At 35.2% G+C, this 15,883-nt stretch overlaps 1 protein-coding gene across 1 annotated transcript; it reads left to right on the plus strand.

Annotated features, from left to right (window-relative positions):
- On the plus strand, nucleotides 1-14,227 carry LOC107477185 (MAP3K epsilon protein kinase 1). The gene is made up of 24 exons (XM_016097161.3): nucleotides 1-429; nucleotides 1,337-1,471; nucleotides 2,228-2,248; nucleotides 2,351-2,424; nucleotides 2,535-2,625; nucleotides 2,714-2,797; nucleotides 3,801-3,902; nucleotides 4,510-4,641; nucleotides 4,875-4,946; nucleotides 5,092-5,195; nucleotides 6,085-6,172; nucleotides 6,364-6,756; nucleotides 7,091-7,426; nucleotides 7,510-7,554; nucleotides 8,046-8,225; nucleotides 8,326-8,409; nucleotides 9,424-9,515; nucleotides 9,601-9,684; nucleotides 10,209-10,957; nucleotides 11,513-11,901; nucleotides 11,983-12,117; nucleotides 12,430-12,836; nucleotides 13,458-13,572; nucleotides 13,689-14,227. The coding sequence occupies exons 1-24, from the start codon at nucleotides 370-372 to the stop codon at nucleotides 13,848-13,850; spliced, it is 4,134 nt and encodes a 1,377-aa protein (XP_015952647.1). The 5' UTR covers nucleotides 1-369; the 3' UTR covers nucleotides 13,851-14,227.
- The last annotated feature ends 1,656 nt before the right edge of the window (nucleotides 14,228-15,883 follow it).

Consider the following 15,883-nt stretch of genomic DNA (forward strand, 5'->3'; position numbering starts at 1 on the left):
AGTAAGATGCCAGCTATATACCAATGTCTATAGATTGAGAGAGAGAGAAAGAAAGAAAGAAAGCAAGCTAGACACACAGGACATTCCATTTTGACCACTCCTGACAGCAACACACTCTCTCTCTCTTCTCTCTTATTTTCTTTGTTTATTTATTTTTCACTTTGTTAGTTTGTTTTCATAGATATTCCCATTATTATTTCCCCAAATTTCATCCGATCGGAGCCCCCGTTACGCCGCCGCCGGAATCAGCCAATTCCGCAATGGGCCTCCTCCGGCTCGTTCTTCTCTATTTCTAGGGTTTCTTTGTTTTCTCTTTCTCCCTCCGCGTGTCTCCTATCGTAGCTTCTGCTGCGCTTTCCCACCGGAGACATGTCGCGCCAAACGGCGTCGACGGCCTTCACTAAATCCAAGACTCTCGACAACAAATATGTACGCCATTTTCTCTCCTTTCACAAATTCACTTTCGATTCTCCGTATGATTTCAGCCTTTTCTGTTCTCTGTTTTCTCCAATTGCCAAAAGAATGCTGCTTAAATTTAAGATTTTTTACCCATTTTCTGGGGGGTGAAGACGTGAATTTCTTGTTTTAGAAAGTATATAGCTGAAATTGAATTAGTGAAGGGTTTAGTGTTGTGTTCATTGTGGAATAAGAGATGTTTCTGAATGAAATTTGAAAGCCTGGTGGTGGTTTTTACTTTAGTAGTACGATATGGCACATAATGTGGAGGATAGTAGTATATGGGAACTGTTGAAATTACGGTGACTGTGTGAATTGTAACATTAGTAATCATAAGCTTACGGTAGCAATACCATGACCTTAAAAAAAGTAGATGAAGCTGATGGTAGGGTAGCTGGTAGGCTGTAGCAGCTTTGGGCTGTAGTGGTGGTAATGTTAGACTTAGGGTGCTGGGGTAATGTGGAACTGGTGTTAGGCAGCCAAATAAGAGTACTGTTGTTGATGTGACTATGGTTGCAATGAGGTCATATTGCTAATAACATGATCTAGTGGTGAGGGATGCTACTGCTGCTGATGATGATTGGATGGTAGCAGTTAATAAATGTTTTCTAAAGGGACTGTGTTACATTGTTTGATGCTGCTTCTGGTTGTTCCTTCATCTTTGTTAAATCATCCAGCGTTTGCAGTTCACATGTGGCAGAGAATGCACTTGAAAGTTGAAATGTTATATTCTGTAATTCATGGATTTTTTATTATATGATTTCTTCTCTATTTTGAAACTGCTGTTGGATTGGTATATTAAACTGCTTTGATTTTTTTCATTGGCCAATTCTTTTATTCTTGTTTTTTTATTTATTTTTGCTTGTGAGACTTGGAGCAGATGCTGGGAGATGAGATTGGGAAAGGAGCTTATGGTCGAGTTTACAAAGGTTTGGACCTGGAGAATGGAGACTTTGTTGCAATTAAACAAGTCTCTTTGGAGAATATTGCACAGGAGGATCTCAACATCATCATGGTATAAAATGTCTTCATATCATCCCTCTTTTAATTTTTCCTTAGATTGAATTATCGTGTTAACTGTTGATTATAAAGCAGAAAGTTAGTCTGTTATGTCTCAACAGACCCAATTGAGGTTGAGATGGACATCTGAGGCTCTCATGGTGGCTTGATATTGTGTCCATATGTCATTCAACTGATATGGTCCTTGCTTAGGCTAGGTCTTTCACCTTTTTTAAAAGGTTTGGATAAAAGAAGAATTTCATTAAGATGGAGAGAAGAATAAACAAGGACGTGGAGGATAAGAGATCCTCATACAAGAGCACAAAACAATCAAAAGAAGAGCTATCTATGAGGGGGAAGTCCTCTAAATGAATCATGAGGTTTAGGATGCCAAATATATAATCATTTTCCATAAAAATATCGTGTTTGACAATCTGTCATTGAAGAGACTACTGGCATATATTGCATAATGGCACAAGGAGTTAACCTCTCTCCTAGTCCTAAAACCAACAAACATACTCAAGAGAAACTGGTCTATTGCTTAGGCTAGTTCTTTTTGGAGCAGAACTTCTTCACATATTCATAATTTGGCAACATATATTGTATGATAGATAAAGCAACTAGAAAAATCAATTCAATCTTTCTGAAGCTCTCAATGTCTTTTTAGCTCTTTATATTGCTTTTCTTTCCTCATCTATTATCTACATTACTAATTTGGGTGCTGCTTTGGCTGTTGCTTTCGTCTGATTTGATGGATGCTTTGATTTTCCAGCAAGAGATTGATTTGTTGAAGGTACTGTTTCTTAATATTGTATCTGTGCTGCAATTAATGTTTTTTGTTTAAACTCTCAAAATCACACTACCTATCATGTTAACTGCTAGTAATCTGATACAGAATTTGAACCACAAAAACATTGTAAAGTATCTTGGATCCTTAAAGACGAAGAGTCACCTGCACATAATTCTAGAGTAAGTGACCTCAAATCTGTGTTACAATGTAAATAAATCTCATTGTAGCATAATTTAATGGTACTTTAGAGGAGTCATGATTTTGCTATGTGTTCTTTGTGACTTAATAGGTATGTGGAGAATGGTTCACTTGCAAATATAATCAAGCCAAATAAATTTGGTCCTTTTCCAGAATCACTGGTTGCTGTTTATATTGCCCAGGTTTGGGGGTACTTATGACTTTTTCATTGCGATCTTCCAAGGATTTGGCTATAAGATTTTATGTTAAATGTATTATATGTTGAGCTAGGTGTTGGAAGGCTTGGTTTATCTACATGAACAAGGTGTTATTCATCGAGATATCAAGGGTGCAAACATATTGACAACTAAAGAGGCAAGTCTTCTATTTTTCTAGCTCGCATTATGTGCTAGGGCTTTGTGTTTAGGCAATTCTTTTGCTGGTGTGTATGCATTGTTATTCAGGTTATTATCTATATACAAGTGAGTTTTGTGTCATATATTCCCTCCTCAGTTGGAGTTAATTGATTGAATCAAGATGTTGGTGCTTTACTGTGTATTCATATTAATCTATCTAAAACCAATATTTGGCCATGGTGGGTACTGATGTGTGGTTTTAGTGGTAAGAGCAGTAGCCTATGGGCATTCATTCTATGCGACAAAGAAATACCACTAAAGGTTGAGGAGAAATTTATTGTACAACTAAAAAAAGGGCAGCCTGGTGTACAAGCATCAACTGCAAAATATAAAAAATGTTCTATGGGATTGAATGTTGGATGGTAAAAAAGCCAACAAGAAAATAACTAAAGGATTAGGATGTTGAGACAGGTGAGTGGACACATTAGGACGGATAGAAGCAGCAGGAGTAAATGCATTATAGATAGAGTTTGGATAGCTCAGTAGTAGAGAGATGGTAGAATCTTATTAGGTGGGATAACTGTAGTTATATTTTCGTCTTTGTTCGGAAAAAAAATGTATTTTGCATTTTTACCCTTTTTTCCCCTTCCCTCTACGATTCACCATATCTTTTTGCTTTTTGGAGTTTTCCCCCCTTGTTGCTTCTGTGCTTAATTTGGTCTATGTTGATTTCCCCCCTTTATGTTTAAGTTAATGGCAATTAACTGTATTTTGTAAGGAGTGAGTCAAAACTTAACTTTTTTGCCCGCATTTGGAAATCAGAAGACAAGAGAAGGGGTTCCCAGTCTTGCTAGCTTGTTTTTAGCATTATTATGAACTACTAGGTACTAGCTATTCTGCATTTAGTAACTTGTACTTTGCTTGGTTAGTGCCTCATGATCTAGTTACGAGTTTTATTAATTTTCTTGTCATTGAATCTAGTTCAATTAATTCTCACCAATTATAACTCTTGCTTTCTTCAGGGTCTTGTCAAGCTTGCTGATTTTGGTGTTGCGACAAAATTAACAGAGGCTGATGTCAATACACATTCAGTTGTTGGAACACCATACTGGATGGCCCCAGAGGTATTAGCTCTGAACACTAATAATTTGTTTAGAGCTTTTAATCATTACTTTATTTGAATAATCTATAACAGCTTTTGGCATGCTGTTTATTTTGTTTCTTTCTCAGGAAGGTCTCATCTTCCCCTTGGTTTCTGTCTCTTCTCTCATTATTATGTTGTATCTTTCATAATATAAAAATGGTATATTTGTTGGGATGAGCACCAAGATGGCACTTTAGTTGTAATAAAACCACTTATCTTAAAATTTAAGATGTTAGGCAGAGACACATGAATAGTTATATATCTAATGTGGCCCCTCACACACGAGCCCTTTTTGGACTTGAAGCGTGAAAGCTGTGAATTATTCATATGTTTATTTTATGCTGATTGTTTCTTTATTTAGAAGAATGGGGCAACAAGGGCTCTTTTGGTCATAGCAGCTCTAATATCATGTCATCAAATCACTTATCATAAAAGTTTAAGCTGTTAGATAGAGGCCACTAATGGTTAAATATCTAATGTTAGTCCACCTAACAAAAAAGGATTGTGGATTATAGCAGTGGCTTCTAATATAATGTATTAGCCTTATTTAAGGACACTCATGGATAATGTTCATTTTAATTTTTCAGGTTATAGAAATGTCTGGGGTTTGTGCTGCTTCTGACATTTGGAGTGTTGGGTGTACAGTTATTGAACTTCTTACATGTGTACCTCCGTATTATGATTTGCAGCCTATGCCAGCTCTTTTTCGTATTGTCCAGGTTTGTATATGTGTAATTAGTTACTCTTTCTTCAAGGTTCCTAGGACCTTCTTTTATTTACATTTGGATAAATAAAGGCATCAAACTTTCTTGTGTAACCAATGTGTGGTTAGAGTTTCGGGTTTAAGATTTAGTCTCATTGGAGCTCTCAAAGGCCCATGAAAAAATTTATTTGATCTATATTTCGTGTTGTGAAAAGAAACTTTTTCTTAATCCCTTGACTTTTCTCTCAGGATGAGCATCCTCCAATTCCTGATAGCTTGTCACCTGACATTACCGATTTTCTGCATCAATGCTTTAAGAAGGTAAAGCAAATCTTAACTTATTGGTTGGAATGCATACAACGTATTAACATAGATGCTATGCCGGCTGCATGTGACTTCCCTTTGAGTATTCCTTTCGGCCCTTTTGCTCATTGTTCCTGTCCTGATGTTCTGTTGCACATGACAGGATGCTAGACAAAGGCCTGATGCTAAAACACTGCTGTCTCACCCTTGGATTCAAAACTGTAGACGTGTCCTGCAGTCTTCACTCCGTCATAGTGGAACATTGAGGTTTGATAGCATGATATATTATTGTCCAATTATGTTATTTTTGGTCAAGTGTAGCCTTCTAAATACGAATACTTTGTGATCCAGTTATCACTTTATTTTTATTCTCATTATTCTGATGCTTGATATTGGGTGACATCCATTTTGGTTGAATTGACATTTAAATGTCACAAAATGGTCTTTACTCTTGTTATTGTACTTCTTACTTTGTCTTTTCTAATATTCTTTCTTTCAAAATTAAAGAAAATGAAAAAAAGATTGTATCAACAATTTCAAAATGTGGTCTTTCCTTTATGATGTTCCAAGATACTGACCAATTAGCTCAACAAATCAAATCTTTATGAAATTTTTATTTTGATAGAAGAATTCATAAGATTTGAAGGAGCTGACATGTTTCTGTTTGTTATCATTTCTGGTATAGTTTGTCTAATATTGACAATTAGCATGTAGCTTGAATCTTGTGCGTCAGATATTGATATTTTACAAGGCACCAAGTGGTTGTTACTTTCATCATTTCTTTTTCAAATTTTCAAGTAATATACACAATCCTCCTCCGTATACTACAGCAGACAACTTGACTTAATGAAATCACACTGTTGTTTTCTGAATTAATTGTCCTCATTGCTTAGCTTCTTACTTTTAATTCGTCTTCTAATTATTTGAGAATAAGAATCATCTAATATGGAATACATTTTCTATTTCGAAAGTGTTTGTCTATGCATTTTTGTATTAACACTTTGAAGATACATTTTTTCTACTTTGTGAAATGAGTATGTTTATAGTTCTTGGATGCATTTACAGTTAGACTGTTGTTTGAATCATTTATTGTTGTTTACTTGTAGCTCCAGAATTTTATAGCTTTTTAATTTGAGTAATGGTGCTACCTCTACAGAAATATAGAGGAAGATGATTCTGCAGGTGCACAAGTTTCTTCTGTTGATCACAAGGGTGCTGGTGAAAGATCTTCAGCGGAGAAAGAGGTCAGTGTTGAATTGAAGCTATGGGAATCTCCTTTCATTGTCATTTCTTCTGGTGCTAGTACTTTTAAGAATATAATCTAACACATTAAACCAGGAATCTGCATATTTTGAGCAATTATATTGTTTTTTTTTTTTTGGATACTGTATTTTTAATTTGTTATTATGTCTTACTTTCAATTTGAATCTTATAGGATCCTCCAAAAGAGTTTTCAACTGTGACTGCTGATGGCAGCAAATCTCACGAAGACAATGCTTCAGATTCTAACTTTCTCAACGAGAGAACAGAGAAGGCTGATGATGTTCCATCAGATCAAGTTCTTACCTTAGCCATTCCCGAGACGTCGTTTCTACAAACTGGTTCTAGCAAACTCTCATCTAATGGAGAAGTAGATGGTTCTGGGCCAACCGATGATCATGGAAATTCTAATGCTAAAGACCTACATGCAGTTGGGGTGAATGGAGAAGTCAAATCTCCAAAATCAAGAGGGATGGCTAATAAGCTTGGAGGAAAAGACAGTACCAATAATAATGGCAATAAATCATTTGCTTTTGGAACAAGAGGTCATGATAATGGTGCCCTGGTGGTAATGCATCCATGTTTCTGCTTGCTGATTGAAATATCCCTTGAGCATTTATTTGCTTTCTGTCCGAAATGATTTCTCTCTTCAAACAGATTTCTAGTATTCTTTTTCTTTTCTTTTACTGCACACATATTACAGAAAGAAAGAAGCCGTATTTTAGGTTAAGATGACCAGTACTCTAATGAAAGGTATCTTATCAGTAAATCCATTTAGAATATGGACACGGTCCCTTTCCTAAAGTCTTCTGTCTTAGTTATGATGCTGTAGTTCATCAATAAAATACTTCCTCATTCTTTGAATGATGAAACTAATGGATTTGTCTGATTGCTATTTGAAGGCAATGAAGGTACCAGCCCAAGGGGAAGGACATGAGCTGAGTAGATTTAGTGACCCTCCAGGAGATGCATACTTAGACGATTTATTTCAAGACAAACAACCTGGCGATGCTGCTGCTGAGGCTTCCACATCTACATCCACTTCACATACGGCTAAAGGCAATGCATCCATGAATGATGGTGGGAAAAATGATCTGGCCAAGGAGTTGAGGGCCACCATTGCCCGAAAACAATGGGAGAAGGAGAGTGAAATTGGACAGGCAAACAATGGTGGGAACCTTTTACACCGAGTAATGATAGGTGTTCTAAAAGATGATGTGATTGACATTGATGGTTTGGTATGTTACCAGTCTACAGTAGCTCTTTATTTGAAATCTATGTTTCTATCCCTTTTGACTTTTTTTTTTCCCAAATAAATCAGGTCTTCGATGAGAAGCTTCCTGGAGAGAATCTTTTTCCATTGCAGGTACCAAGTCTCTTTTGAATCTGCAGTTGTGATTTTTTGTTATTCTGATGTACCTCTCCTCTGAATAATATCCACCTCCCTAACATACTATGGTCTGTTATACTCAGTTCTAGCATCTCATGTATTCACTTTCTTATTCAACTTTATGTGATGTTCACGGATGTTATTTACTTATTGTATGTTATTTGATGTGAGCATACCTTTACAAAATGCAAAGCTGAAACTGTTCTTCAAAATTTGCTTATGTATTTATAAAGTATGTATTACATATTATGCACAGTAGAAATTTCTTGAATTTGTTATTTGGTTCCCTTTTCATTTTCATTTTGATTTTGCGGGGCATACACCATGGTGAAGCATTTAATTCAGGGCTGTCAAGTGACATACATTCTTTTTAATTGTTTCCAATAAACTGCTTCCATGCAGGAAAATTTTTGTAATCAGCTTAACAAATTCTTGACTGCGTTTGTGATGTTGTTTACATGTTGTAGGCTGTTGAGTTTGGCAGATTAGTTGGTTCACTACGGCAAGAGGAATCAGAAGAAGTCATTGCCTCTGCTTGCCAGAAACTTATTGGTATATTTCACCAACGTCCAGAGCAGAAGATTGTTTTTGTTACCCAGCATGGTTTACTTCCTCTGGCAGATTTACTGGAGGTTCCTAAAACACGTGTATGTTGTCCATAATGATACCTTATTTTACTCATTGTTGTCGGGCATGGCTGACATTTTAGTAAGTGGGAAGACATCTCATCTTTAATGGATGTTGCAGGTCATATGCTCTGTGCTTCAACTTATAAATCAAATAATTAAAGACAACACTGATTTTCAAGAAAATGCATGTCTTGTTGGATTGGTAAGTCATATATACGTTTATGCTCCTCTCTTTCCCATTTCTCTTATTTTATTATCCATTCTTATTTCTTATTAAAATTAGCAAGTTTATTTTGGCTCACTTGGCATGCTCATTTAGTTAATTCTCTGTCCAGCATGAGCATTCTTATCTTTCTGATTTGATATTGTGTTTATTGTTGAGTTAGGCTTATATTTATGAAACTTCAATAATAAAAATGGGTTCAACTTTTGTAAGGAATTAACCAAAATCACTGGTAAATTGAGAAATTGAAAGATTGTATTACTGTTCAGTCATGCCGTCACACAGAATTCAGTAAATAACTTCTATGCAAAAGGGCATATTCCTAATGTGTAATCTAGCAGATGACTTTTACAAATGTTATATGATCCTTCTTTTGTGGGTAATCAACTACCTATGGTTTGTCACAGTTGCATTAATGGCTTACTTAATTTGTAAGATGATGTTTTTTATTGCTGAAAATGGAAGGATTGAATATGTTTCAGTTATGACTTCTTTCATGACTCTGGTATTACAAAACTCCCACAGTTCAAGGTTGAACATTCAAATAACACTCCGTATCACCTAAATGTGATGAACTCATTAACCCAAATATATATCCATGACTTGGAAATATATTATGAACAATAGTAAAATGTTCTTCGGAGTTTAGATTTAAGTTATCTACATTAACTGCTTTCTATTCTTAAGAACCCTGAACAATTTTGGGTTGATTAGGATTTTGCAAAATTAAAATCAGCCCCATAAATATATGGAAAATGATAGATCCTCCTAAGTCATTCTCTAAACATCCTCCTAATTTCTAAACAAGGAAAATTTGAGTGCATTTCATATTTACTCTAGGCTGACTATTCTGAATAAATTTAGGTCAAAACAACGAAACAAGTCTAAGTCTATTTTGTGCTTAGGCTTCGTAGATGCTTGGTTGTATCAATAGATATCCTTAAATATCTGGTTTAGCTATATTCTTAATTCTTTTCAAAATCCCCATGGCAGATTCCTGCAGTCATGAGCTTTGCAGTACCTGATCGACCCCGAGAGATTCGTATGGAAGCAGCTTATTTTTTGCAGCAGCTTTGTCAGTCAAGGTTTGAAGTTTTTTATGTTACTGTTAGTTGGTTTCTTTCATACTCTCATACTTTTTTTTAAATAAATCGTTTACCCTTGATGCAGCTCTTTGACATTACAAATGTTTATAGCTTGTCGTGGAATACCTGTACTGGTGGGATTTCTTGAGGCTGATTATGCCAAGTACAGGTTAGTTGTTTGTGAATGGTGTTTATATTCAATTATTCGCATTTTACTCCAGGTTATAATCTACAATTCAAGGCCAAAACTTGGTTGACACTTAACATTATGCACACGTTTCTCAAGGTTATAATCTACAATGCAATGCCAAAACTTGGTTGACACTTAACATTATCCACACATTTTGTTATGACATTGTCTCAATAAATTTCCTTTGAGAACTTTTCAGCGTCTTCATCTTGTTTTTTGCTAAATTTAGAGGATTGGGTCCTCTTTGGTGTGAATCAGGGTTTCTTAATAGATAAGCAGTGAGACTGTGCTTCCTATACTGATGTTTTGAATTATTCTTGTTTTATCTTTTCTCTTTTTGCCATGGAGGAGGATCCATGATCAAGAGAATTTCTTTTAACATTGTAATTGTTATTTTGATGATGCATGTGTCTTTTATAGAAAATATTTGGCTATATTTCCCATTAGTGCAGTATGCGGTACTTATGCTCAAGATGTGTCTATTTTGAACTGTCTTGTCTCAGGGAAATGGTTCATCTGGCTATTGATGGCATGTGGCAAGTATTCAAGCTTCAACAGTCGACTCCTAGAAATGACTTCTGTCGAATTGCTGCAAAGAATGGAATACTCCTTAGGCTTATAAATACCCTTTATAGCTTAAATGAAGCAACTCGGCTAGCTTCTATGTCTGTTGGGGGTGGACTTTTGGTTGATGGTTCATCTCAACGACCACGTTCAGGAATGGCAGATCCTACACATCCTTTTATTGTTCAGAATGAGGCATTGCTCTCTTCAGTAGATCAGCAGGATATACCTAAAGTGAGGCGTGCAGTACTTGACCATCACGTAGAAGCTTCCCATGCTTCAACATCCAATAATCGAAGATCAGATTCTACTTACTCCTTGGATGTTGATAGGCCTCAATCTAGCAATGCAGCATCTGAACCAAGGGATTCTTTTTCTCGAGCAGATGTTGAATCCAGACCTCAGCGTATCAGTTTCTCTGCCAACAGGACATCGACAGATAGACCTCCTAAAGCATCAGAGACTGCATCAAATGGGTTATCAGTAACTGGAGGGACACAGCAAGAGCAAGTTCGGCCTCTTCTAAGCTTGTTGGAGAAAGAGCCCCCATCTGGACGCTTCTCTGGCCAGCTTGAGTATGTGCGTCAGTTTTCTGGATTAGAAAGACATGAAAGTGTACTTCCTTTGCTACATGCCTCTGAAAAGAAAGCAAATGGTGAACTAGACTTTTTGATGGCAGAGTTTGCAGGTAAGAAGGATCCATCAACTGCCTTCAATGAACATATGTTAATAGATATAACAGAAAATTGCAATTAATTCAATCATAGACGTTCATTGTAAGCTTTTTGCTCTTCATTTTTTATTATTTCCTCTCCTTTCCTTTCAAACTACTTGAAAAAATGATTACATCAACACGAATAAGTGATCGAAACCTCTTGTGCAGCAACCAGCCTTTGATTGCTTCTTGCATTCTAGGTTTTGATTGAAGAATTGGACTACTTACATCTTAGAATCTTCTATGTCACATATTTTCTCATAGATTAAGTTATTATCTTTACACCAAAATTTCTGATATTATATTATTGGTACTTTTGTTCAATCTTTTTGAATATCTAAAAGCATGTTGAGCCTAGTTCTAGTGTTATTGTTCCTGAAATTTGATTTAACCATATGTACTTTAAAAGATAAAACAGATCACCTTAGCTGCTGCTTCTTTTTTCCTCCAAATTTTCTGTGGTTTGGCTGTTATTTAATTGATTCTGTATCAATGGTATGTTCACATGTTTTGTGTGTGGTGTTGCAGATGTTTCTCAACGTGGAAAGGAAAATGGAAATCTTGATTTTGGTACCAGATTGTCTCACAAAGTTGCTCCCAAGAAATTAGGGACTTTAGGTGCTAGTGAAGGAGCTGCTTCAACATCTGGGATTGTATCCCAGACTGCATCAGGTGTATTATCTGGTTCAGGTGTTCTAAATGCTAGACCAGGTAGTGCAACTTCATCTGGGCTACTTTCCCACATGGTTTCATCATTGAATGCAGATGTTGCCCGGGAGTACCTAGAAAAGGTGGCAGACCTTCTGCTTGAGTTTGCACAAGCAGACACAACAGTGAAGTCTTATATGTGTAGCCATAGCTTGCTCAGTCGTCTTTTCCAGATGTTTAACAGGGTGGAGCCTCCTATTCTGTTAAAGGTATGGCCCAAAACTTACCCTTTAATAGCTTAGCTTATATCCTATTGGTTCTGACCATTTATGTATTGGCTTATTCTCCAGATACTGAAGTGTATTAATCATCTGTCAACTGATCCAAATTGCTTAGAAAATCTTCAACGTGCTGAAGCTATAAAATACTTGATACCAAATCTTGAACTCAAAGAAGGGTCTCTTGTATCAGAAATACATCACGAGGTGAGTCTTGGTGATCTTCTTGCTGCTGTCATTTAAAATTTGTTGTGATTAAAACATCTTTACATCATTCTGTATAATGCTTTCTCTCTTTCTTTTGTATTATGTTCAGTTTAAGTTGACAGTGATTATGGCAGCAACTAAAATGCTTCACTATTCAATAAATCGTAGGAAGATTGTTTGCAGACAGTACTCAAAGTCTTGCATGTTATTCTCGGCTCTGCACTGACTTGCAGCTTTACATTGCTTTTGATTCTATATTAGTGTGACTATCTAAAGTTGGCTTAAATGTTGTATTTCATTTATCTTTTATAGGTCCTCAATGCACTGTTTAACTTATGCAAGATAAATAAAAGGAGACAAGAGCAGGCAGCTGAAAATGGGATCATTCCCCATTTGATGCAATTCATCACATCAAATTCTCCCTTGAAACAATATGCTTTGCCTCTACTATGTGATATGGCTCATGCATCTCGCAATTCAAGGGAGCAGTTAAGGGCTCATGGTGGTTTGGATGTCTATTTGAATCTCCTTGAGGATGAAATTTGGTCTGTGACAGCACTAGATTCTATTGCTGTTTGCTTAGCCCATGACAATGACAGTAAGAAGGTGGAACAATCATTACTAAAAAAGGATGCAGTTCAAAAGCTTGTGAAGTTTTTCCAGTCGTGTCCGGAGCAGCATTTTGTACACATATTGGAGCCATTCTTGAAAATCATCACGTACATGATTCTAAATCCTTTGCCTTTTATTGATCCAATTATTGAAAGGATTTGTTTTTTACATTCCAATTGCTTGACAAGTTAGCCTCTTTCTAAACCATCATTTTTCGCACCCTTTAATTTTATAGTTGAGCATGTAAAATGAAAGGGTGTTCAACTTTTCAGTTCGATTGATGCATGGTTGAAAGAGAATTAGGAACTTGTAAATGTAGGGACTGAGTTATATCAATGGCCCGATGCCCTAGAAGCTTGACTACCTTGTAGCATAGAGCTATATAGGAAAAATAAGATATGGTGGGGCCAAAGCCGCAATGTTGTTTAGCTTATTATCTTGCCTTTTCCCGTTTCTTTTAGTCCAAATAGCATATGGGAAATATGGTGGGTTATTCTATGAGAGGAATTTATATGGCACACCAAAGATATTTAGATTTTCACAAGGGTAAGCTATAGGCTATACATAATAACTCTGCCCTCTTGCCAGAAATAGTTTGTGATGTTAGAAATTTTTTTTTTCTGTTTTGTTTGTGAGCATTGTTCTTTTTGTCATTCTGAGTATTGGTCCTTCCTTCTATTCTACACTCTTTTTTGTTAATTAAGTCCCATTATAAAATTATGTTGCAGAAAATCTGCAAGGATCAATACCACGCTGGCTGTTAATGGATTAACACCATTACTCATTGCAAGGCTTGATCATCAAGATGCCATTGCTCGCCTTAATTTACTCAGGCTAATAAAGGTACGCATATAAGAATTGTTATACAGACAAAAAATTTGAAATGGTCTTCCCTGCACATCTGTTTTTTCCTTTATCTATTGTCCATAAACCAAATATATGAAAAAATGTTGTGGCAGGCTGTCTATGAGCATCATCCGCAGCCGAAGAAGCTGATCGTGGAGAATGATTTGCCCCAGAAACTTCAAAACTTAATAGGCGAACGAAGAGATGGCCAAGTTTTGGTTAAACAGATGGCTACTTCATTGCTTAAAGCTCTACACATAAATACCGTTTTGTAAATTTAGGGTTCAATAGTAATTTTTGTTTATGTATATTCGATTTTATTGGGGAAAAATATTTATGGTTGTGTATATAATTTTGCCCCTTGTTTGGTTTGCTTATCATTTATCTTGGTTGAGTGAAAAAATGATTGAGTGGCGTATGTTAACTCATGGATCCTATTTTTGGGAGTTGGCTGATTTTTTTGGCCCCGAACTCCCAAAATGCTTAGTTTTCTCTTTTGGGTTCGGATGTGAGGTGGGAAATTATCTTAAGTACTGGTTTCCTCATGTTTCTTACATTCGCTCAATTTGTAAACTATAACTATAACTCTTTATGATGTACGCGAAAAAATTTAAAAAGAAAAAGTTCAGAGTATGTTATCTGAAGGTTTACATTATTGGTACTTTATTTCCAATTACTATACTTTGTAGGTACATATATTTTGATTGAATATGATTTGCTGCACCTCGGAAATTATATTAATCATACATTTTTTTTCATGCGTTTCTAACTCTTGTCCTTTAATAACATGGGGCCTTTCTCTCCCGTTTCAAACATTTTTTTAGAGTAAACTATTAAAATAGTATCTAAAAATGTGCATCAATGACAAAATAAATTCCAAAAAATGATAATGACAAATAAGTTTCTGAAAGATTTAAAAATATAATTAAAAAATAGATATTGAAAATATATTTTAGAAAATGACTTGAGCGATAAAATTTTGATATAAGTTTTTGGAATTATTATTAGAAAATGATCTTTTCATTCTTAAAATTTGGTAATTTTTTGTCATAAAACTATGAATGACCAGATTTATTTGAAAAATGAAGAAATCTAGAGATCAAATTTTGCTCTTAATTTTTTTAAATCATTATTCAAATTTTGCCACAAAAATCTAGATCTAATGGATAAGCTATTTGCTAAATATTAAAAATTTTTTGCTTATAAAATATATTTATTGATTTTTTTGTCGTATTTTCAAATAATTCAGGAGTTGTTTTGTTGATAACATCTTTCAGAAGCCTTTTTGTTAGTGGCTAAATCTTTCGAATACTGAATTGGTAATTAACCCTATATTTTAGTTAAAGTGTTTGATTAACATAATAATTCTTAATTTTCCAATGATGTTCTTTCTCTATTATTTTATTTAACTTGCTAAAATATTTTGAACTTTAAGAATGTATATGATATAAGAGTAATTCTCCACATACAAGTGATTTTCTATACAAGTCATTTATAAACACGCAGTTTCACATTTTTTTTCTGCCTCTTTTTCTTCTTCTTCTTTCTCCGTGCTTCCTCTTTCTCTTCCTCTTTCTCTGTGTCTCTTTTTCTTCTCTTCCTCCCTCTTTTTTTATTGAAATTTCTTCTCCTCTTTTCGTTTTCTCTTTCTCCTTCATCAAAATCACCAGAAAAAACGAAGAAACATTATTCAAGGTACGTTGCTTGCCTTCTCTTTTTCCTTCTTCTTCTTCTTCTTGCTACACGTTCTTCTTCCTCTTCCTGTTCTTCTTCTTCATTTACGTGTTTTTCTCTTTGTTTTCTTTCTTCGTTATTCTCGATTTCCATTGTTTTTTGATATCAAGCTCTGAAATCGTTTTTAAGAAGAAGAAGCAGCAGCAGAAGATGAGGAGAAAAAAGAGAAAGAGTTTTGAATTATGCATAAGGTGTACTTCAACGAATTTTGGGTGTATTTCTTAAATTCTTTGGGTGTATTTTTGTAATCCTTTGGGTGTATTTCTATAATTCTTTGGGTGTATTGATTTCAAGAAGAAATATACTGTCTCTTCCTATATTGGGTGTATTTCTGTAATCCTTTGGTTTATTTCTGTAACTGTTTGGGTGTATTTCTGTAATCATTTGGATGTATTTCTATAATCATTTGGGTGTATTTTTGTAATCGTTCGGGTATATTTCTGAAGTTCCATCATCTTCAAAATAATTTCAAAGCTTGATTTCAGAAATCATGAAAATCGAAAAAAAAGGAGATCGAAGGCAAAGAGAAAACGCTTTTCCATACAAATCATACAAGTCATTTAGATTCACGCTT

Source organism: Arachis duranensis, chromosome 3, assembly GCF_000817695.3.
Source record: "Arachis duranensis cultivar V14167 chromosome 3, aradu.V14167.gnm2.J7QH, whole genome shotgun sequence".
Classification (NCBI taxonomy): domain Eukaryota; kingdom Viridiplantae; phylum Streptophyta; class Magnoliopsida; order Fabales; family Fabaceae; genus Arachis; species Arachis duranensis.